Source organism: Berghia stephanieae, chromosome 9 (genome assembly GCF_034508935.2).
Source record: "Berghia stephanieae isolate SIO BIC M18660-M18661 chromosome 9, UCSD_Bste_1.3, whole genome shotgun sequence".
In the NCBI taxonomy this organism is placed as follows: Eukaryota; Metazoa; Mollusca; class Gastropoda; order Nudibranchia; family Aeolidiidae; genus Berghia; species Berghia stephanieae.
The window spans coordinates 1,316,362-1,341,614 of record NC_088368.1 but is presented as its reverse complement, the minus strand read 5'-3'; the positions used below and the strand labels follow the sequence as shown (position 1 = coordinate 1,341,614).

The window sequence follows — 25,253 nt, the reverse complement described above, 5'->3', positions numbered from 1 at the left end:
AAGGACACGGTCCTTGGCAATTGACGATTTGACAACTGTCAAGGTCCTTGGCAATTGACGCTACCATTTCGTTATCCCCAGACAGGTGTCTTGAGTCTGGGGATAACGAATTTTCATTATCCCCAGACAGGTGTCTGGGGATAATGACAGCAATGACAGCCTTAATATGATGGAGTAATATGATACCTTATGATTTCAAAGTTATAGTTATGATGATTTACTTTCTAGAGTCTAGATGCATGGCATCATGTCACTTCTTGTCTAAGTCTAGGCATCTTGTCTTAGTCTAGGACTCGGGGTCATCTCAATTTTTGAAAAAAATTACAAAAGTTTTAAAATGACGTTACAATGATTATGTGAAATTGTGTTATTCAAATTTTAACCCAAACTCGCGCTTCACTTCTCCAATGGCTAATCGGCACCTGTCTAACTCTAACTGTCTACGCTGGAATCAGAGGTCTTTCTTTCTTCACGTCTTCAACTTCATCGTTATCGTTATCTCATGTCATTGTCATGTGTAGTGTTAGTGTTAATGTTGCCTTGGTCAGTTCGTAACGTTAACAATTCGACGCGTTACATCTGTAAACTTACTTTGAGAGATATCAATATCTACGTTTTCACAAGCACTTCTCTTAAAAATTTCATGTAGTCTCTCGTTGGTCGTTTGCCTTTAGAAACGAATTTGATTCGAACTTCTTTCTCCGTGTGTGTAGGTATAAAAGTTGGGTAAGATGTGTAGATACAACTTCAACCGGAAATGACACGCCATCTACAAAATAATTATCTCCCCATGTGAATTCCTTCCAAAAATAGATTTCGTGTGTTTCCACCACGCCCCCTCAACACAACCTACCCAGTCACCTTCGTAAGTTACACACTGAATACACAACAGGATCTAAATCACTTGTCACCATTGGCCCATTTTCAGGGTTTCATTACCAAGAAGTTCGGATAGGGCAATATCAGAACGGCTTCTTACGACATGTTTTTGCAAGGATATTGGATTAAATTATTATATTATAATTATATTATTATATGATAGACTATCTATTCTATGTGTACGTGTATGGATTTCATTCCAGTACGTTTTGACTCCTGACAATTGACAATGATGACAACAAACGATCTTGAACTTGAAACGGATTTTTTATTCGGTAGACATCTTCCCTTCATTTATCTCTTGAAGTGAGTAGGGTAGCCAGGAAGTTAAAATCGAACGAAAGCTCCAGATTCTTGAAGTGAGTAATGAATATTATGGTCGTCATAACAATTTCACGTCAGGTTTAAAGTTATATTTTCTCCAATCATGAACTCTAACCTCCATTCTTCATTGTCATTGAATAACCAATTTGTTCATAATTGTTGGCAATCCGAAAAATGGAAAACAATATAGAGGACATGTGCAAAGTTTCTGCTTAGTGAAAGTTTATTAAGTCTCGGTGCTTTACTTTACTACTACAGCAAACAAACAAAAAAACAAACAAGAAAGAACACACAAAAACAAACAAGAAACAAAAACATACTCAAGAATTTATATAGCGCAATATCCACTAATGATGCTCAAAGAAAACTAATGAAGAAGTATTAGAGCAAGCTGAAGCTAAAAGGCTATTAATTCGTACAAAGACAAATGCAATTTTTAGGACACCTAAATCGACATAAATGTATTGAACATCTTACTCCACAGGAAAGATAGAAGGTAAAAAGAGTAAAGGTAGACCAAGAAAAACATATTTGAATAGTTTGAACAGCTGGGTGACAAAGAAAGTGAAGAGTAATATTAGTTTTCTGAGGTTATCTGATCAAAGAGATGAATGGCGTATCATGATCACCAATGTCTGGCACAGACTTGGTACTTGAAGAAGAAGAAGATGCTCAAAGCGCATTACAAAGGGTCCCTAGCCAGCAATAATACTTAATATGTGGGACGAGACATAATCATAATACATTATTATCCCGACCGAGACAACGCTGTCAATGGCTAGCTACTCATTTTACAACTATGTTGAGAGAATGTGAGTAAAGAGCCTTTTCCAAGGACTCAACTATGTGCCATTCAGAGCGGGACTCTAACCCTTGGCCTTCCGATCTGAAGGCGAGAGACGGTGAGTGCGATACCACAAGGCGATTCCACAAGAATATAGCCTACACATCCAAAACGAAAATTAAAAATTATGAATAATTTTGTGGATGAATTAATGTTATACAAATTCAAATGTTGTTCTAAATATTCATTTGCTTTGTTTTGACGTTTTAAAAACTTGGTCTTGTCAAAATTGGTCGTTATCGATGTGCTCATACAGCCCACTCCGGATAATCGCAACACCTTGGGATCAGCAAAAATGTTGCCATTAACCAAAGTTGCAGTTATCCGAAGTTGAGTTTCCTGCCCACTATTGCAACATTTTACACAAATATGGTAAATCCAACCAGTTGTTGTAAACATTGTTCTGAGTCCACTACAAACTGAGCAATTTGATTGGAATAAAAAAAATATATGACAGCCCTGTATAGATTTTGACAAGCAAAATCAGATTTGAGGCAAGCTGACATCTTAAGATTGGATTCTATTCTCAACATTTGTAAGAGTCCAAGAGATTAGCCGTGATGAGAGACAATGAGGTCTCACCAAACCCGTTGGTCACAAAGCACAGTTGTCAATCACAAAACAAAGGATATCATCGCTCAGTCTCTCCTCACAACTGTCATCGTCTACCTGTTGTCTAAACCAAGCCCAGCCCACTCGCCTCAGGTCTTATGGTCACCGCACAAACCCCAACTGCAAAGCCATGCCTCTTTTGTCTCTAATAATGATGACACACTAATGAAGTATTAAATCCCGCCCACTCTCGATTCTTCAACGTGTCATGATTTCACATGATGAAATCTGATCATGAGATTTTGTTTGATTGATTCCATGAATTTGTCTCCTTTTGAAGTCGAAAATTTGTTGCAATTAACCGAAGTTTGTTGCAATTAACCAGTGACTTTTATATAGAATTAATTCCGTTTCTTGGGAAATGTTGCGATTAACCGAAAGTTGCAATTAACCGAGTTGCGATTATCCGCAGTGGACTGTATTTGCAGGTCTGATAACTGGACGCAATTCTGAGCTTGTTTTAACATTGTCGTAATGGGCATAATATTATATCAGTGATTTTAGTTTTAGAGTATTTCCATTTCACCGATGAGCCCATGATGGGTTTTTAGACCTCAAATAGGCACACGTTTGTCTTTATCTAAAACCCCACAAAGACTCTCAGTGTTGTTATGTATGTATCATTGAATTGAATTTTAAGACTGCATTAAGATATGGAAAGTATTAAACAAAAATGAATATGAATATATATATATATATATATATATATATATATATATATATATATATATATATATATATATATATATATATATTATATATATATATATATATAACAGCTTCACAATAAAAAAAATATACCATTGATTTGGTTTTTAAGTAATCCATTTTTTATATTTTTAAACATTTTTTTGTTGTTGTTGGCTAAAGAAGGGTTTTGATCCCAAAACGTTCCGTGTTTGGTATTTGTTCTGTTTTGAAACTTTTATATTCATTTTTGTTTATTACTTTCTGCAGTCCACAGCCTCTAGCAGCTTAGTATAACTTTGTATTAAGGTGTTGGAGAGCGATAACATTTTTTTTTTGGAGGCGAATGCTCTTCTACTACTTGACTAGTACGGGGCAGAGTGGCTCAGCAGGACAGACCTTGCTTTGTACCGGAAAAGTACCGAGTTTTACTACCTGCTGTGCTGTGTGGTGTTGAACAAGTCAACTCGCCGTAGCTCACCTTGCACTGCGGCGTACGCCTGGGTTACATCCCCCTTGGGGATGAATAAAGGGAATTTTATTTTTATTTATTTTCCAAACATAAGTAATCTGCAAAAGACACTTTGTCCTCCACAGAAAATGCAGACCTGCCGACTTGAAAATCTAAAAATTCGTAATTTTTAGGAGATGAAATTGCAGTGGCTATAGTAACCCCCAAATCTAAACAAGGTAAATGATGTATTGTTATTTTCTACCACTTTAACCACGACCAATGTATACATTTACAGACTTGCTTACTATTACGGAAATTTTCTAGAATTACGAAATTTTGGCTCAGATTTCAGAACTTCATGAACGTCTCGTAAGTCATTAAAATTGATTGAAAAAGAAAGTTGATGCCAGACTACATTATCTTAAGGATTTTAAAGTGTTATTTATTTTTTGGGAGGGCATATTGTGGATTTTTCAAGTTGGTTACTATAGCCACTGCAATTTTCATCTTCTAAAAATTACGAATTTTTATATTTTCAAGTAGGCAAGTCTGCATTTTCTGTGGTGGACAAAGTGCCTTTTGCAGATTACAATCATAGAATTTGAATGTGAAAAACGTTGTTTACATACAAATTTTGAGATCAGTAGGATTGCAACGGTGGTAACACATTCTGGTAGATTCTCCATTATTGTGTGTTTATTTTGATTTCCAGATTAAAAAGTAAGAGGTAAAAAAGATCATCTTTTAAGAGTTGTGTGACTTTTCAAAGGGAAAAAATCAAGAACATGGCTTGTTCGATTGATTGGACACAGTATCTCAGTGAGGATGATGTGGATGTCCCGTTACACGTGCTCAGGTAAGAGTTAAAAAAACAAAAAACTTGAACTTATCTATCCAGTAAATGTGCTCAAAGCACTTTACAAAGGGTCTCTAGCCAACAGTAACACTTAACATGTAGGACGAGACATGACACCTGTGAGGAGATATTAAAAGTTTTTTTCTGATAGAGACAATGCTGTTAATGGCCAGTACTTGTTCTACACCTAAGTATGGTGAGAGAGTGTGAGTAAAGAGCCTTTTCCAAAGACTCAACTATGCGCAGCTCAGAATGGGACTCAAACTCAGGTCCTTCCAATCTGAAGGCAAGTGTCTTACCACTAAACCGCATAGCCGCATTCAAAAATCTAAATTCTATATTACAGTCCAAGCTGGTTTATTGGGACCGACCGCTTGGTTCCTGATAAATCGTCCCAATTGAGTGGCATCCAAATTAAGTGACAGCCACGAAATTGAATGACATTTCACATTTTTATGAAAAACAAATGACACCTTATTCTACCTCTGACAATGAGAGACAAATCTAACTCCACAAAACAATGAATGAATTTGCCACTCAGATTGGTTGCATAAGTAAGCAATGGATTAAGAATACATTGTCTACCCATTCATCTCATTGAACAAACAAACCATTTGGTAGTGACAGCCTTGAACAAACAAAGAAATCACTCATTAGCCCTCTTATTAATCTCTTGACGTGTAAAATACGATTTAGAAGAAGTTGTTCTATCAGTATCAACAATTCCATTTTTAAATCTCTACAATCATGAGCTTTCATTTAGAGCAGTATCCAAATGTGCTCAAAGTGTTTAACAAGGAGTCCCAAATCAACTGCAACACTGAACAAATAGGACGAGACATGTATCCCGTAAGGATGTTCTATTATATTATTATTATTACCGTCATCATCATCATCATCGTCGTCGTGTCGTCATCATCATCATCATCATTATTCTATCTATTCTATTTCATTCTCCACGTTACACAGGTACACATGTACGGAGCAGATATCCTACTACCTGAACAAAGAAATCCAGCTGAGACCTGGAATGAGGCACAAGCCAAACTTTGGAGGCCTTGGGGAATTGATTGGTCTAGATGGATTGGCCATCATGGTAGGGAAGATTTGATTGGTCTAGATGGATTGGCCATCATGTTAGAGAAGATTTGATTGGTCTAGATGGATTGGCCATCATGGTAGGGAAGATTTGATTGGTCTAGATGGATTGGCCATCATGGTAGAGAAGATATGATATGTGTCGGAGGAGGAAATAATCCTCCTTTTTAAAAATGACATTTTCCCCCAATCAAATGTTCTGGCAGTGAGAGACTTGATGTGTGGTGGATCAACTAGATGCAGTTTCCAACTCCCTAGAAGTTAGCTAGGATATCAATTAATAGTTTATCATCTCAAGTGCTCTAAAATTGGGGGTTAATGCAGTAAAACTGGGGGTTAGTGCAGTAAAACTGGGGGTTAGTGCAGTAAAACCGGGGGTTAGTGCAGTAAAACTGGGGGTTAGTGCAGTAAAAATGGGGGTTAGTGCAGTAAAAATGGGGGTTAGTGCAGTGAAAATGGGGGTTAGTGCAGTAAAAATGGGGGTTAGTGCAGTAAAAATGGGGGTTAGTGCAGTAAAAATGGGGGTTAGTGCAGTAAAAATGGGGCTTCAAGGCAATAATTCTACTATTTTCTATTTTTTCAGTTTTTGTCATCATCAGTTGTGAAGAATATAAAAGAAATACAATGATATTAGTGCATCTATGATTTTGATATACAGTCTATTTAGTGTTTGTGATGTGCGGTTATTGCAAGTCAAAGTGTGAATTGAAGTAAATATTGAAAGGCGGTCATAATGGAGGTTGTTTTTTTTTTATAATGGACGATGATTTCTCATCACAGTCTGAATGATAAATCCTAATGCAATGAGGCAACAACAGATTTTCAACGTGTCTCACCATTTCTTCAAGGAGATAACAAGAAAACAGAGAAGTCCTTCGGAGCCAGAGTTTATTCCCGTTTCTATGGACAGTAGTAATTGCTTACTTTTCTTTTGGCTTCGTCTATCGCAAAGTACTTTCCACCAAATCTAAGAGACCCAGCTACCCAATCACTTCTGGGTGAACGGTGGGGCCAGAAAACACATCTCGACCTCAAACGGGATGGATCTAGGTCCCTGTTGTGTGTGAAGCGAGTGCTCTACCAACTGAGCTACCAGGACCTCCATAAGAGATAATTGATATTATATTATTATAGTTATACTTAACACATACAACTTCATTAAAACATTTGGAAATTATCATCGTTCCTCTTTTTTCCCTTTTTCCCATAACAGGAAATGTCCAGACGAGTCAACCCAGGATTATCAATCTTAGAATTGTGGAAGGAAAGACGAGATCTGAGGCCGACAATTGGCAACCTGGTCAAATATTTGGCCATGTTGGGCAGGCAGGATATCCTTACAGACACAGCTGATTGGATTAGTAAGTATTCAAATGTTTGGGTGTGGCTATGACTCTCACTTTCGGATCTGAAGATCCTGGGTTCGAGTTGTCTTATTGTCTCAGAGACGTCTTGCGATGGATTGCTATACTACCGGGTTGACAGTTGTCTTATTGTCTCATGGACGTCTTGCGACGGATTGCTATACTACACGAGTAAACAAGTTGTCTTATTGTCTCAGAGACGTCTTTCAATGGATTGCTATACTACACGAGTAAACAAATTGTCTTATTGTCTCAGAGACGTCTTGCAATGGATTGCTATACTACACGAGTAAACAAATTGTCTTATTGTCTCAGAGACATCTTGCGATGGATTGCTATACTACACAAGTAAACAAGTTGTCTTATTGTCTCAGAGACGTCTTGCGATGGATTGCTATACTACACGAGTAAACAAGTTGTCTTATTGTCTCAGAGACGTCTTGCAATGGATTGCTATACTACACGAGTAAACAAATTGTCTTATTGTTTCAGAGATGCCTTGCAATGGATTGCTATACTACACGAGTAAACAAATTGTCTTATTGTCTCAGAGACATCTTGCGATGGATTGCTATACTACACAAGTAAACAAGTTGTCTTATTGTCTCAGAGACGTCTTGCGATGGATTGCTATACTACACAAGTAAACAAGTTGTCTTATTGTCTCAGAGACGTCTTGCAATGGATTGCTATACTACACGAGTAAACAAATTGTCTTATTGTTACAGAGACTGCTTGCAATGGATTGCTATACTACACGGAGTAAACAAGTTGTCTTATTGTCTCAGAGACGTCTTGGACGGATTGCTATATACACGTAAACAAGTTATCTTATTGTCTCAGTCTGAGTTGCTACACACGTAAAGTTATCTTATTGTCGAGAGTTTGCGATGGATGCTATACGACACGGGTAAACAAGTTGTCTTATTGTCTCAGAGACGTCTTGCGATGGATTGCTATACTACACGGGTAAACAAGTTGTCTTATTGTCTCAGAGACGTCTTGCGATGGATTGCTATACTACACGGGTAAACAAGTTGTCTTATTGTCTCAGAGATGCCTTGCGATGGATTGCTATACTACACGAGTAAACAAATTGTCTTATTGTCTCAGAGACGTCTTGCAATGGATTGCTATACTACACGAGTAAACAAATTGTCTTATTGTCTCAGAGACATCTTGCGATGGATTGCTATACTACACAAGTAAACAAGTTGTCTTATTGTCTCAGAGACGTCTTGCGATGGATTGCTATACTACACGAGTAAACAAGTTGTCTTATTGTCTCAGAGACAGCTTGCAATGGATTGCTATACTACACGAGTAAACAAATTGTCTTATTGTTACAGAGATGCCTTGTGATGGATTGCTATACTACACGGGTAAACAAGTTGTCTTATTGTCTCAGAGACGTCTTGTGACGGATTGCTATACTACACCAGTAAACAAGTTATCTTATTGTCTCAGAGACGTCTTGCGATGGATTGCTATACGACACAGGTAAACAAGTTGTCTTATTGTCTCAGAGACGTCTTGCGATGGATTGCTATACTACACGGGTAAACAAGTTGTCTTATTGTCTCAGAGACGTCTTGCAATGGATTGCTATACTACACGGGTAAACAAGTTGTCTTATTGTCTCAGAGACGTCTTGCGATGGATTGCTATACTACACGGGTAAACAAGTTGTCTTATTGTCTCAGAGACGTCTTGCGATGGATTGCTATACTACACGGGTAAACAAGTTGTCTTATTGTCTCAGAGACGTCTTGCGATGGATTGCTATACTACACGGGTAAACAAGTTGTCTTATTGTCTCAGAGACGTCTTGCAATGGATTGCTATACTACACGGGTAAACAAGTTGTCTTATTGTCTCAGAGACGTCTTGCGATGGATTGCTATACTACACGGGTAAACAAGTTGTCTTATTGTCTCAGAGACGTCTTGCGATGGATTGCTATACTACACGGGTAAACAAGTTGTCTTATTGTCTCAGAGACGTCTTGCGATGGATTGCTATACTACACGGGTAAACAAGTTGTCTTATTGTCTCAGAGACGTCTTGTGATGGATTGCTATACTACACGAGTAAACAAGTTGTCTTATTGTCTCAGAGATGCCTTGCGATGGATTGCTATACTTCACAAGTAAACAAGTTGTCTATTGTTGGTTTAAGGCTATAAAACTGGGATTGGCGTCATGGTTCTTATCTGCCCTTCATTATCATTCTTACCGGCTATGTGGTCTAATGATATAAACTTGCCTTTGGATCAGAAGGTCCTGGGTTTGAGTGCAGGAAAAAGGCTCTTTACTCACATTCTGTCACTGGCGTAAAATGAGTACCTGGCCGTTAAAAACATTGTCTCTATCTGAAAAAAATTGTAATATTGCCTAACAGGCGGCATGTCTTGTCCTATGTCTTAAGTGTTGCTGTTGGCTAGGGACCCATTGCAAAGCGTTTTAAGCATGTTTAGTGGATATTGCGCTATATATAAGCTCAAGATTTTGTTTTGTTTTGTGTTGTTTTTTTTTGTTTACCTATGATCTTTTACTTTTATATTTTGTCCAGTCAATACAATAAGATGAATATAAGTTACTTCCCTTACCATTTTTTTTGGTTCTTTTTATTTCAGAGGAAGAAATTCAACTTCACAAAGACAAGCAAGAAAACCGTGTGATTCAGTGTGAAACAGGTAGATAAACTCTTCCCTAGGGTAATAATGATAATAATATATAATAATAATAATAAATAATAATAATAATAATAATAATAATAATAATAATAATAATAATATGATAATGATAATAATAATAATAATGATAATGATAATAATAATAATAATAATAATAATAATAATTAATAATAATAATAATATAATAGATGATGATGATGATGATGATGATGATGTGATGATGATGATGAATGATGATGATGATGATGATAATATAAATAATGATATAATGATAATGATAATGATAATGATAATGATAGATAATGTAATATGATATGATAATAATAATAATAATAATGATAATGATAATATAAGATAATAATAAATATAATAATAATAATAATAATAAAAAATAATTAATAATATAATATATAATAATAATAATATAATAATAATAAAAATTAATAATAATAATAAATGATAATAAATAATAATAATAATAATATGATAATAATAATAATAATAATAAATATATATAATAATAATAATAATAATAATAATAATAATAATAATAATAATAATAATAATAATAATAAAATATATTATTATTATTATGATAATATAATATTCATAATGATGATGATGATAATAATACTTAATAAAGATGATGAGATAATAATAATGATAATAATAATAATAATAATATAATAATAAATAATAATAATAATAATAATAATAATAATAATAATGTAGTAATAAGATGAATAATGAATGGTAATTATAATAATAAATAATAATGATATGATGAATGATAATGATGATAAGAATGATCATGATGATAATTGTTATAAGGATGATGATGATAGTTGTAATAATAATGGTGATAATGATAATTGTAATAATGATGATAATAATTGTAATAAACATAATGATTATGATAATTAATTGTACTCATAATGATGATATCAATTGTAATAATAATGGTGATAAAAATTGTAAGAACAATGATGATAATTATGATGACAATAATTGTAATAATAATGATGATACTAATTGTAATAATATTAATAAATGTAATAATAATGATGATATTAATTGTAAGAATAATGATGAATAGTTGTATATAAAATGTAATAATAATGATGATAATAATTGTAATAATAATAACAAATGTATGATAATATTGTAATCATTGTAAGAATAATGTGCAATATTTAATAATATTAATAAATTGTAATAATAATGATGATAATAATTGTAAGAAATAATATGAATAGTTGTAATAATATTAATAAATGTAATAATAATGATGATAATTAATTGTAAGGAATAATGATGACAATAGTTGTATAATAATGTAATATATGATGATAATAATGTAATATAACAATGTAATATGATGATAATAATTGTAAGAATAATGATGACAATAGTTGTAATAATATTAATAAATGTAATAATAATGATGATAATAATTGTAAGAATAATGATGACAATAGTTGTAATAATATTAATAAATGTAATAATAATGATGATAATAATTGTAAGGATAATGATGACAATAGTTGTAATAATATTAATAAATGTAATAATAATGATGATAATAATTGTAAGAATAATGATGACAACAGTTGTAATAATATTAATAAATGTAATAATAATGATAATAATAATTGTAAGAATAATGATGACAATAGTTGTAATAATATTAATAATGTAATAATAATGATGATAATAATTGTAAGAATAATGATGACAATAGTTGTAATAATATTAATAAATGTAATAATAAATGATGATAATAATTGTAAGAATAATGATGACAATAGTTGTAATTATGTAATAATTAATAATGTAATAATAATGATGATAATAATTGTAAGGATAATGATGACAATAGTTGTAATAATATTAATAAATGTAATAATAATGATGATAATAATTGTAAGAATAATGATGACAACTAGTTTGTAATAATATTAATAAATGTAATAATAATGATAATAATAATTGTAAGAATAATGATGACAATAGTTGTAATAATATTATAAATGTAATAATAATGATGATAATAATTGTAAGAATAATGATGACAATAGTTGTAATAATATTAATAAATGTAATAATAATGATGATAATAATTGTAAGAATAATGATGACAATAGTTGTAATAATATTATAAATGTAATAATAATGATGATAATAATTGTAAGAATAATGATGACAATAGTTGTTATATAATATTAATAAAATGTGTAAATTGATAATAATGATGATAATAGTTGTATTATAATAGAATAATTAAATTGGATATGATGACAATAGTTGTAATAATATTAATAAATGTAATAATAATGATGATAATAATTGTAAGAATAATGATGACAATGTTGTAATATATATTTATTAGTATAATTTAATTAATAAATGTAATAATAATGATGATAATAATTGTAAGAATAATGATGACAATAGTTGTAATAATAATGATGACAATAGTTGTAATAATAATGATGACAATAGTTGTAATAATAATGATGATAAAAATAATACTTAAATGAGGAAAAAAAAAAACTGATCATAACCCTGACAGTTCCTGCCTTGTTTCTGTCTGAAAAAAAAATGGTAATATCGCCTAACATGCGTCATGTCTCGTTCTACATGTTAAGTGTTCCTGTTGGCTAGGGACCCATTGTGAAGCTTTTTGAGCATGTTTAGTGAACATTGCACTACATATATATATATATATAAGCTCAGGTTTGTTAATGGTTTCCAGCCCACGAAGAGACAATTCAAGTGATTCCCTTATTTTTTCATTACAGTGTCGTCAGCCGACTGTGTGGAGGAAACCAATCGTATTCTGACCATCGATGACGGTAAGTAAAACGGTTTTTGTTTGTTTTGTTTTTGTCTTATTTTCTAGTGCTTTAAAAAAAATTTTAGTCTTTTTTTTTAAAAGTGAAAGTTTAAACAATCTCTTTTGATGACTGGAGGAAGGTCTATTGTGGGGTAGAGTAAGTTATATTTGTGAGTCATAGGTTATGTTTAAGTAAGACCCAGCTGCCCAAACAATGCAAAGGTAGAGAACTAATCAACTCTACTGGGATTCTAAATCATGTCGGTTTGTGTGTGAGTTAAGACACGTCCCTTTCCTGTCCCTTATGTTTACACACACCAACTGAAATATTAACACACCACAATGAAGGAAGTGTGTTTCTTGACTTTATGCACACTACGCTTGAGTGTCAACCTCTTGAAGACCTCATATGCACATTCCTCTCACCAAATCCAAGCATCAGTAACACACTGTATTGTCACCTGGAACAACAACTACAAAAGACGTCTTCTAGCATGTCCAGAATCAAACCTGAAGACATTAGCATGAACCAGAATCAAACCTGAAGACATTAGCATGTCCAGAATCAAACCTGAAGACATTAGCATGTCCAGAATCAAACCTGAAGACATTAGCATGTCCAGAATCAAACCTGAAGACATTAGCATTACCAGAATCAAACCTGAAGACATTAGCATGACCAGAATCAAACCTGAAGACATTAGCATGACCAGAGTCAAACCTGAAGACATTAGCATGACCAGAATCAAACCTGAAGACATTAGCATTACCAGAATCAAACCTGAAGACATTAGCATTACCAGAATCAAACCTGAAGACATTAGCATGACCAGAGTCAAACCTGAAAACATTAGCATGACCAGAATCAAACCTGAAGACATTAGCATGACTAGAATCAAACCTGAAGACATTAGTATGACCAGAATCACACCTGAAGACATTAGCATTACCAGAATCAAACCTGAAGACATTAGCATGTCCAGAGTCAAACCTGAAGACATTAGCATGTCCAGAGTCAAACCTGAAGACATTAGCATGACCAGAATCACACCTGAAGACATTAGCATGACCAGAATCAAACCTGAAGACATTAGCATTACCAGAATCAAACCTGAAGACATTAGCATTACCAGAGTCAAACCTGAAGACATTAGCATTACCAGAGTCAAACCTGAAGACATTAGCATGTCCAGAGTCAAACCTGAAGACATTAGCATGACCAGAATCACACCTGAAGACATTAGCATGACCAGAATCAAACCTGAAGACATTAGCATTACCAGAATCAAACCTGAAGACATTAGCATTACCAGAATCAAACCTGAAGACATTAGCATTACCAGAGTCAAACCTGAAGACATTAGCATGTCCAGAGTCAAACCTGAAGACATTAGCATGACCAGAATCAAACCTGAACACATTAGCATGACCAGAATCAAACCTGAAGACATTAGCATGACCAGAATCAAACCTGAAGACATTAGCATGATCAGAATCACACCTGAAGACATTAGCATGACCAGAGTCAAACCTGAAGACATTAGCATGACCAGAATCAAACCTGAACACATTAGCATGACCAGAATCAAACCTGAACACATTAGCATGACCAGAATCAAACCTGAAGACATTAGCATTACCAGAATCAAACCTGAAGACATTAGCATTACCAGAATCAAACCTGAAGACATTAGCATGACCAGAATCAAACCTGAAGACATTAGCATGACCAGAATCAAACCTGAACACATTAGCATGACCAGAATCAAACCTGAAGACATTAGTATGACCAGAATCACACCTGAAGACATTAGCATTACCAGAATCAAACCTGAAGACATTAGCATGTCCAGAGTCAAACCTGAAGACATTAGCATGTCCAGAGTCAAACCTGAAGACATTAGCATGACCAGAATCACACCTGAAGACATTAGCATGACCAGAATCAAACCTGAAGACATTAGCATTACCAGAATCAAACCTGAAGACATTAGCATTACCAGAGTCAAACCTGAAGACATTAGCATTACCAGAGTCAAACCTGAAGACATTAGCATGTCCAGAGTCAAACCTGAAGACATTAGCATGACCAGAATCACACCTGAAGACATTAGCATGACCAGAATCAAACCTGAAGACATTAGCATTACCAGAATCAAACCTGAAGACATTAGCATTACCAGAATCAAACCTGAAGACATTAGCATTACCAGAGTCAAACCTGAAGACATTAGCATGTCCAGAGTCAAACCTGAAGACATTAGTATGACCAGAATCAAACCTGAAGACATTAGCATGACCAGAATCAAACCTGAAGACATTAGCATGACCAGAATCACACCTGAATACATTAGCATGACGAGAGTCAAACCTGAAGACATTAGCATGACCAGAATCAAACCTGAAGACATTAGCATGACCAGAATCAAACCTGAAGACATTAGCATGACCAGAATCAAACCTGAACACATTAGCATTACCAGAGTCAAACCTGAAGACATTAGCATTACCAGAGTCAAACCTGAAGACATTAGCATGACCAGAATCAAACCTGAAGACATTAGCATGACAAGAATCAAACCTGAAGACATTAGCATGACCAGAATCAAACCTGAACACATTAGCATTACCAGAGTCAAACCTGAAGACATTAGCATTACCAGAGTCAAACCTGAAGACATTAGCATGACCAGAATCAAACCTGAACACATTAGCATTACCAGAGTCAAACCTGAAGACATTAGCATGTCCAGAGTCAAACCTGAAGACATTAGTATGACCAGAATCAAACCTGAAGACATTAGCATGACCAGAATCAAACCTGAAGACATTAGCATGACCAGAATCACACCTGAATACATTAGCATGACGAGAGTCAAACCTGAAGACATTAGCATGACCAGAATCAAACCTGAAGACATTAGCATGACCAGAATCAAACCTGAAGACATTAGCATGACCAGAATCAAACCTGAACACATTAGCATTACCAGAGTCAAACCTGAAGACATTAGCATTACCAGAGTCAAACCTGAAGACATTAGCATGACCAGAATCAAACCTGAAGACATTAGCATGACCAGAATCAAACCTGAAGACATTAGCATGACCAGAATCAAACCTGAACACATTAGCATTACCAGAGTCAAACCTGAAGACATTAGCATTACCAGAGTCAAACCTGAAGACATTAGCATGACCAGAATCAAACCTGAACACATTAGCATTACCAGAGTCAAACCTGAAGACATTAGCATTACCAGAGTCAAACCTGAAGACATTAGCATTACCAGAGTCAAACCTGAAGACATTAGCATGACCAGAATCAAACCTGAAGACATTAGCATTACCAGAGTCAAACCTGAAGACATTAGCATTACCAGAGTCAAACCTGAAGACATTAGCATTACCAGAGTCAAACCTGAAGACATTAGCATGTCCAGAGTCAAACCTGAAGACATTAGCATGACCAAAAGTATTAAACAAAAATGAAAATAAGAGTTTCGAAAAAAAAAAATGAAGATCAAAATATCAAACCGTCAACATTTTGGGCTCAAAACCCGTTTTCGGCCAACAAAAAAAGCATTGAAAACAAAAATACATTTTTATGTTGTTATTGGCTAGGAACTCCACGTAATAACCCCCCCCCCCACACACACACACACCCTAACCCCGCCCCACACCCCCTAAACCCCCCTACCACCCCCCCCACAAACCCTAACCCCCCCCCCCCCACACAACCCCCCCCCCACACCCCACCCCCCCCACCCCCCCCCAACCCCCACCACCCCCACCCCCCCCCCCCCCCACACCCCCACCCCCCCCCCCCCCCCCCCCACACCCTAAACCCCCCACCCCCCCCCCCCCAAACCCTAACCCCCCCCCCCCCCCACACACACACCCTAACCCCCCCCCCCCACACACACACACCCTACCCCCCCCCTCCCCCAAACACATACACACCCTATTTAAAAAAATTCATCTTGATCTTTCATCCACTTTTCAATTTTGTTCCCCTGTAGTCATTGAAGGACGAGCTATCTACGATGCATTCATCTGTTTTGATGTGGCTGATGTGGAGTTTGTCAAGAAAATGATCCTGAAACTGGAGGACCCCAGGCAGTTTGGCTTCCGGTTTTTTGTGCCAGGCAGGAATAATCTAGTGGGAACAAATAATAATGATCACACAACAAAAATCATCTCTAAAAGGTACGTGGGTCATTAACGTGTTGTGATAAAAACGTGTAGTTGAATGTAAGCTTCAATTTAATTAAAAAAACAAATCAAATGAACGTTTCGGGTTTCCCCTTTATCAACAAAACAGGATGATTGAAACACCATAGATGAATGAGATGATGTGGTAGTGGCGTAGTTAAGATGAATGGTTGGCAACCAATGTTTTGTTTATTCATCTTAAGGGGCGGTTTGGGTCTAATTATTAGGAAAATCCTTCGAAAAATTGATTTTGAGATTTTGGTGGAAAATAATATTTTATTACCCTAGGAATAATATAAGTGAAGTCCAAATTCTTAATGTAGACTATAAAGACACGAAAAACACAGTCGAAAATGGTACAGGTAGTAAGAAAAGTGTGAAAAACGGGAAGCTATTTTGCTATTTTCTCAATATGTCATTTTTCTAAGGGTATGGGATACTGTGTCAAACGTTTCTCAGAATCTATTCATTGAAATTGTCTGAAATTTTCCACAGTTATCACAGAGATAATGTATTGTGTCACCATAGAGAGATTTTTTTGATAAGATATGTGAATTTTTAATTATAATCCTAATTCTGAATTTTTTACATCAATTTTGTCATAATATTTTGACTCTCAACTTTGTAATGTTCTAATAAAAATTTCATAAACTAAAGCCGTAAAATCTCTCTATGGTGACACACTATGGTACAATGTTGACAAGAGGGAAGAATATGGAGGTCATTCCTTCATTAGTTTTTGTGGAACGTTTGCCACGAGATTGTTATATTTTTTGATGTCAGACCCCCAAATTAGGTCGCAAAATGGGTATCAACACAGATAATTAAAAATTTTCACCATAAATGTTGTTTTTTAACCTATAATGACGATATAGAATGATTAAAACCGCCGAATATTGGTAATTAAATTTTTTTTAGAAAAGACCCAAACCGCCCCTTAACTACGCCACTACCACATCATCTCATTCATCTATGGTGTTTCAATCATCCTGTTTTGTTGATAAGGGGGAAACCCGAAACGTTCATTTGATCTGTTTTTGTAATTAAATTGAAGCTTACATTCAACTTCACGTTATTATTTATTTCTTCGAGCTTCGAGCAGCAATATTTACACTTAAAGTATTGTGGAACTCTACTGCATTTGAGGTCCTCAGTTTTGAATAGTGTAGTAATGGCAGCTGTCTGACACTGACATGATTTTTTACATTCTTTACTATTTTGGTTTTGTCTCTTCAGTGTCAGGATTTTCATTCTTTGGATTAAATTGAAAATCAGAAATGGCGGCTATCAGACTTTATCAAATTGATTAAAAATTGAGCATTTATTATTGAGTGCAACATCCACTAAACATGCTCAAAGTACTTTCTAAGGTGTCCCTAGATAAACACGTAACACACAGGACGAGACATGCCGTCTGCTTGGTGATGACATCTTTTTTTTTATGACTGAGACAACTTTTTTTTAATGGCTAGGTACTCATTTTACACCTGAGTATGGTAAGAACTAGTGAGTGAAGAGCCTTTTCCAAGGACTCAACTATGCACGCCCAGAGCAGGACTTGAACCTGCATCTTCTGATCCAAGGCGAATGTCATACCACAAGACAACAACATGGCTGCCTTTAGTATCTCAGATAAGTGCTGGGACTGAATAGTCTGGGTCTTTGTGAGAAATAAAATAGCAAAAAATAAAGTGAGGAGGAAAAGTGCCAGAAGACAAAAGCTATCAGACGGCTCATACGGTAGAGTCATCATCTCCCCGGCCAGACGGAATTATCGTACCAGTAAGGTCACGGGTTCGGGCCCTCATCGCTGCTGCTAAGTTTTTATTCTCTGTTGTCGTCTGGCACTTTCCTACTCACTTTATTTCTTGTTATTATCAACATACGTGCCTGCTCCACTCTCTTAGGCCCTTAATGACACGTTGTATCTCAATTATTCCTGAGGTTTTAAAAACAAAACCTGAATTTGGTCACGTCGTTTTTATTTGCTTTAATTATTTGTTTTGTTTTTGTTTTTATTTTGTTTTTTTTTTGGCCTGGTGCATTGAGCTTGTAGACATGTTAAAATTGCACTTCATTAATGCCCATAGGTGACTTATCATCACATTCTGGTGATATATCAGTGGGAACCAAATGTCCAAAAAGAGAGACTTTTAGGTGATCTCAAACTAAGAACACTGATGGAGCACTCTAGGGATCTACATCTTTTCCCTGTTTATATCAATTCCCCTTTGTCTTACCTTTTTCTTGGTGCTTTAATTGGATTTCTAGAATTTTTTTACTATTAAACAAATATATCTAAATAAATAAATTACCTTTATTCATCCCCAAGGGGAGATTTGTCTTCAGAGTCTATTCCAGGGGAAGACTGGAATAACCCAGGTGTCAGCCGCAGTTAAGTGCCGCAAAGTGAGCTTGGGCGAGGTGACTTGCTCAAGGCCTCACAGCGCAGCGGGTGATCGAACTCGGTACCTTTTGGGTACGAAGCAAAGACCGTACCACTGACCCACTGTCCCCACATCTTTCTGTCTTTTTTTTTCTTCCTTTTTCTTTTCTTTCTTTCTTTCTTTCTTTCTTTTCTTTTTTCTTTCTCTTTCTTTCTTTTTTCTCTCTTTTTTTTCCTTTCTTTCCGTCTTTCTTCATTTTTTTTTCTTTCTTTCTTTCTTTCTTTCTTTTGCTTTCTTTATGTCCTTCTGTATATATTTATTTATTGATTGGTCAATTCCTCCAGATGTCGTCATATGATTGTGGTTCTAAGTTCCAGTTTTCTACAAAGTCCAGCCTGTGAATTCCAGACTGCCTATGCCTTCTCACTTAGTCCAGGTAAATAGCTTTAGACTTGGACGGCTGTAAGGCCATAGCCATCCTTTACTTATAGATAGTTCGACGATGACGTCACTCAGGTCTTTGTAATTGTTTTTTTTGCCATCCGCGTTTATGAGTAATGCTCACTGAACTGTATAAACGTTCATGGATACACACAGTTTTGTGTGTTGGTCCGTTATACTTCCGGATGGCAATGTTATGAGCTTCTTAGCCTGGCGCATACTATCTATAGCCTGACACTAGAACCCTCTAGGACACAGTTTGGCGTCATTTTTAGGTTTGTGCAGCATCTAGTGAGTTGTCATTAGAAGAGCTCAAGGAAACAAGTGATTCCATTGGTTGAACTATTGAATACAACTCACGAATTGTTTTTTTGTGACCAAAGACTTGTCTTTTGACGTCATTTTTTGGTCAGTGTCAGGCTATAAGTTTACAGCAATACATAACATATAGAACGAGACATGATGCCTGTTAGGCGATACTGTAATTTTTTCAGACATAGACAACGCTGTTAACAGTCAGGTACTCATTTTACATCTGAGTACATTGAGAGAATGTGATTAAAGTCTTTTCCGAGGAGTCAACTGTCTGGATGAGACTTTTAGGTGATCTCAAACTAAGTTCACTGATAGTGTGCTTTTGGAATCTACATCTGCTCCTTATATGAACCAATTCTCCTTTGTCTTACTCTTTCTCATTTACTTTAAATCGTAAATCTAGAATTTTTGTGACTAGCTTTTTTCTTCCTTTTTACTGGCACTGATATGACCTCTACGAGATGCAGGTGCTGTAAAAATCCATAAAAACAAACAAACAAAATACCAGAAAGTGGCTGTGGATGACGTATATGTTGAGTCTTGGAATATTTTAAACGTTTTGTTTTTGTTTTGTTGAAAAATATGTGAATTATATTTATTTATTTATTTATTTATTTATTTATTTATTTACTTATTTATTTATTTATTTATTTATTTATTTATTTATTTATTTATTTATTTATTTATTTATTCAGTGATTTATTTATGAATCCACCCTATTTATCAATGTCTATGTTTACTCATATTGTTTTCTACTGTGTAATAGGGGCAAGAGACAAAAAGATTGTTCCTATCAAGATAGAAGAATGCGTCACACCAGACATCTTACAGATCATGGCTTGCTGCGACTTTACAAACTCCAACCTCCTGGATTGGTGCTGGAAACGGCTGGCCATGTCCATCATGTGTCCTATGCCCAACTCGGATTTCGTTGGGCCCCGACGCTTCGTGCCACCTGCTGGGTCTGCTATTGCAGAATGGGCTCGAACTGGTTTATCTGAGATTGGATCAGCTGGTAGAATGTCTCCTCTGATGGCCTCCAGATCCTCAGACTCTGGGTTAGGATCATCTGTGAGTGTTTATAGAGGTTTATATCTCTCTCTCTTTCACACACGCACACAAACACTCACTCTATCTTTCTCTCTATCTCTCTCTCTCTGTCTTTGTCTCTCTCTCTTTCACGTACACACACACTTTCTCTCTCTCTCTCTCTCTCTCTCTCTCTCTCTCTCTCTCTCTCTCTCTCTCTCTCTGTTATCCTCCCCTCCTGTCTTTCTCTCTCTTTCTATCTCTCTCTCTTTTTCTCTTTTATTGATTTATTTGTATAACTATCTATTTATTAAAATCTGGGACCCAATGAACTATTAGCCCAAATTATTATTTTTTTTCTTTCATTTGTTTTTGTTTTTGTTTTCATTTTATCTTTTTTTATTTTGGTTTTTCTTCTTCTTCTTTTTTTTTTTGATGTTTAAAAAAATAATATCTCAGATTCTTTTTTCTAATTGAGAAATTATAGAGCAGGTCGTGGCTTGCAATTAAAAAATCTGTGTGTATGAAATGTTGCCAAACAAAGCAAGGAAGAAAGATACAAGAAAAAAACATCCCCAAAAAAATCAGTCTTCAATGACTGGGGATCGAACCTCAGACCTTCTGATTACCTGTTGATGAAGTCTGATTTTTCGAGATGATTTTTTTCTTGTCTTTTTCTTTCTTGCTTTGTCTGGCACTGTTTCATACATACTTGTTCAGATCTTTATTTTTATTTCTGTCGGTTTTGATTCCTTTTTTAGCGTGTACGATGTTGATCGTAAGTCTCCGTGAATGGCATTGACTTGGACGTACGTCTTACTGAACGAGAGGCCAGCAGCCAATGTCAATTACAAACGTGCAACTTTATTTTTTGATCTGTGATTGTGTCAATTTTGTTTATATATATAACGTACGTCCAAGTCAATGCCATTCACGGAGACCTACGATCAACATCGTACACACTATAAGTGGAATCAAAACCGACAGAAATAAAAGTAAAGATCTGAACAAGTATGTATGAAACAGTTCCAGACAACGCAAGAAAGAAAAAGACAAGAAAAAAATCATCTCGAAAAATCAGACTTCATCAACAGGTAATCAGAAGGTCTGAGGTTCGATCCCCAGTCATTGAAGACTGATTTTTTGGGGGATGTTTTTTTCTTGTATCTTGTATATATATATATATATATATATATATATATATATATATATATATATATATATATATATATATATATATATATTATTTTTTTTTTTTTTTAAAATAATGATATTATTTATTTTATTAAATTTTTTTTTTTTTTTTTTTTTTTCCAGTTACCGAGAGGAGGTCCAAAAACAGCTCCTGTTAAATCCCTTCCCTCACAGTCACACCAACCCAGCCCATCAGGTAAAAAATGGGTATTGAAAATTAAATCAATCAACTTCTTATATAAGTGCAACGTGACAAGGTTGAAAAAGTATTCACTAATTTGAATTGACTCCAAAGAGAAGTCTAATAAAGGAATGGTCATCTAATATTAGAAAGTAACGTTTTTCCAAGACGACTGAAATTTACACTGGAGTGAGATGAACTCTGTTCTCATGTTTGTATTACTAAAATAAAAGTTTAAGAAAATAAAAGTGAATCATTGTTATGTGACAATGATAAATAATAATAAATTATTAATGACGAAAACAAGCCAAATTATGTACCCTCCCTACGACAAACAAATTGAAGTCAATTTCCCAAACACATAAAGCATAATTTTAAATCATTAGTTGATTTGTAATTACTCTCTCTCTCTCTCTCTCTCTCTCTCTCTCTCTCTCTCTCTCTCTCTCTCTCTCTCTCTCTCTCTCTCTCTCTCTCTCTCTCTCTCTCTCTCTTTTTTCTGTTGTTTTTTTTGTATATATATTGTGTTATTTTCTTTTTATTTCCACACACAGAAACCTCTTCAAAAGGCCGTAGTCACACCGTACCCGTTCAACCCAGCACTTCCACCTCCTCTCAGAGTAACAAAAATCCTCAGCCTTTTATCAAGAGAATCACTCAGTCATTAACCTCGTCTTCCTCCTCCAAGATCCTGAAAAAGAAACCAAAGACCACAACGGGAACGATAGAAAAGCAGGACACTACGACTCCCATGTAACCCATGTGAATCTGTTCCAGTTTTAGGAGTTTGATCTGATTTAGTCTACACGTTACGCCAAGCTTTCGTGTGTGAATAACAATGATAACGATAATAATAATGGACTCTTATAGAGTGACACTAAACTGCTAAGAGCTGTGGACTGTAAATAGTAAGAAACAAAAATGAATAAAGCAGCTTTTAAAAAAAGAACAAAATACCAAACACGGAACATATTTATGTTTTCATTGTTTTTTTGTTGTTGGCTGAAGAAGGGTTTTGAGCCCGAAACATTCCATGTTCGGTATTTTGTTCTTTTTTAAAGCTGTTTTTTAAAATTCTTTTTTGTTTATTAATTTATAGAGCACATGGTATCCTCAGCCATGAGTCTATTGGCGTTTGTGTCTGAGTGAAAATAAGTAAATATGAAATTGTTCCAATTAACCGACGTGCATTCCAATTAACCAATAGAATTTATGGAGAGAAAATTCTGTCACAGACTGATTGTTCCAATTAAGCGGTTATTCCAATAAAGGGATGTACCAATTACCCACTTTGATTGTATTAGGCTATACAAGGTACATAATCAAATGTACTGTCAAAGATTATACAAGGGAATATAATCTAATGTACCTTCAAAGATTATACAAGGGACATAATCTAATGTATTGTCAAAGGCTATACAAGGGACATAATCTAATGTATTGTCAAAGGCTATACAAGGGACATAATCTAATGTATTGTCAAAGGCTATACAAGGGACATAATCTAATGTACTGTCAAAGGTCATACAAGGGACATCACCTAATGTACTGTCAAAGGTTATACAAGGGACATCACCTAATGTACTGTCAAAAGTTATACAAGGGACATCACCTAATGTACTGTCAATGGTTATACAAGGGACATCACCTAATGTACTGTCAAAAGTTATACAAGGGACATCACCTAATGTACTGTCAAAGGTTATACAAGGGACATCACCTAATGTACTGTCAAAGGTTATACAAGGGACATCACCTAATGTACTGTCAAAGGTTATACAAGGGACGTAATCTAATGTACTTACTGTCAAACGTTAAACAAGGGACATAATCTAATGCAAAGGTCATAAAAGGGATATAATCTAATGTACTGTCAACCAGGCTACTTTCTACCTATCAAAGAAAGAAAACTACAACATGCAAGAAGCCTGGTGCGAGGAATGGAAAAGGAATAAACCAACAGGAGGGGAACAAATTGAAGATCCCTGTAAAAGTCTCCCAGGTCTACAGGATCAACCAAGAAAATATTGGGTAGCTGCCAATAGACTACGGTCAAAACATACAAGAACAGCTGCCAACATGTACAAATGGGGGCTCCAAGAATCACCAACATGCCCAAAGTGCAACCAAGCACCACAAGATGCAAACCACCTCGTACTAGACTGCCCAGAGACAAAACTGGAAGTGGGATTTGAAACCATCAACAAATGTGATGATGACTTCTGAACCTGGATTGATACCTTGAACATAGAAGTGCAGCCGAACGATACAACTACTACTACTACTACTACTACTACTACTACTACTACTACTACTACTACTACTACTACTACTACTACTACTACTACTATTACCAGGCTACTTGGGCCATTTACTGAAAAAAAATTGGCTCTTTTAAAAGTTAAATTACACGTAGCTTTTTATTTTTTCAATAATCAAAAACCCAATAGATCTAGTAAGCATCCGTTACTTTAACTTTTAAAACAGGTCAGCAATCTTTATTTTGGTCTGTGGCCAAAGTTACCCGGGGCGGCTAAAGTAGTCCCGGTATTGACAAAATCAAATTTATATATTTCAATCTTTGCGATTTGATTTGTTTGTATTCTAGTAAATGCCAAATGCAGTCTGGTCATTTGCTTTGTTTTGTCTTTTTACCTGAGCTAAAATCAATTTTGTTTTTGTTTTTTTTTTTACCTTTGCTTGCCCAAGCCTCTACCTGCCCCCTATGTCAAGAGTCCAAACACAGAGCTTGGCCTGTTCTGCTGTTTCTAGGCCATCGGAGGACATCGGGTTTTTTACCATTTCATTGCTTTGCATTTTCAAATAAAATTCAATTTATTCA

General features: G+C 35.2%; 1 protein-coding gene across 2 annotated transcripts; it reads left to right on the top strand.

Annotated features, from left to right (window-relative positions):
* The first annotated feature begins 859 nt into the window (after positions 1-859).
* On the top strand, positions 860-25,253 carry LOC144979445 (myeloid differentiation primary response protein MyD88-like). Of its 2 annotated transcripts, XM_078926096.1 has the most exons (12): positions 877-1,238; positions 3,944-4,036; positions 4,513-4,656; positions 5,626-5,752; positions 6,968-7,115; positions 9,754-9,813; positions 12,615-12,668; positions 16,672-16,858; positions 19,596-19,687; positions 20,774-21,078; positions 22,354-22,426; positions 22,966-25,253. In XM_078926096.1, exons 3-12 carry the CDS (start codon positions 4,586-4,588, stop codon positions 23,166-23,168), a joined length of 1,320 nt encoding a protein of 439 aa, XP_078782222.1. In that variant the 5' UTR covers positions 877-1,238; positions 3,944-4,036; positions 4,513-4,585; the 3' UTR covers positions 23,169-25,253. The 2 variants fall into 2 exon arrangements, with proteins under 2 accessions (XP_078782224.1, XP_078782222.1); XM_078926098.1 differs by lacking the exon at positions 3,944-4,036 and having other exon boundaries at positions 860-1,238.

Coding starts and splice junctions, on each gene's coding strand:
- LOC144979445 (XM_078926098.1), top strand. CDS start 4,586: ATGGCTTGTTCGATTGATTGGACACAGTATCTCAGTGAGGATGATGTG. Junction 16,859..19,595: donor ACAAAAATCATCTCTAAAAG/GTACGTGGGTCA, acceptor CAATTCCTCCAG/ATGTCGTCATATGATTGTGG. Junction 21,079..22,353: donor ACTCTGGGTTAGGATCATCT/GTGAGTGTTTAT, acceptor TTTTTTTTCCAG/TTACCGAGAGGAGGTCCAAA.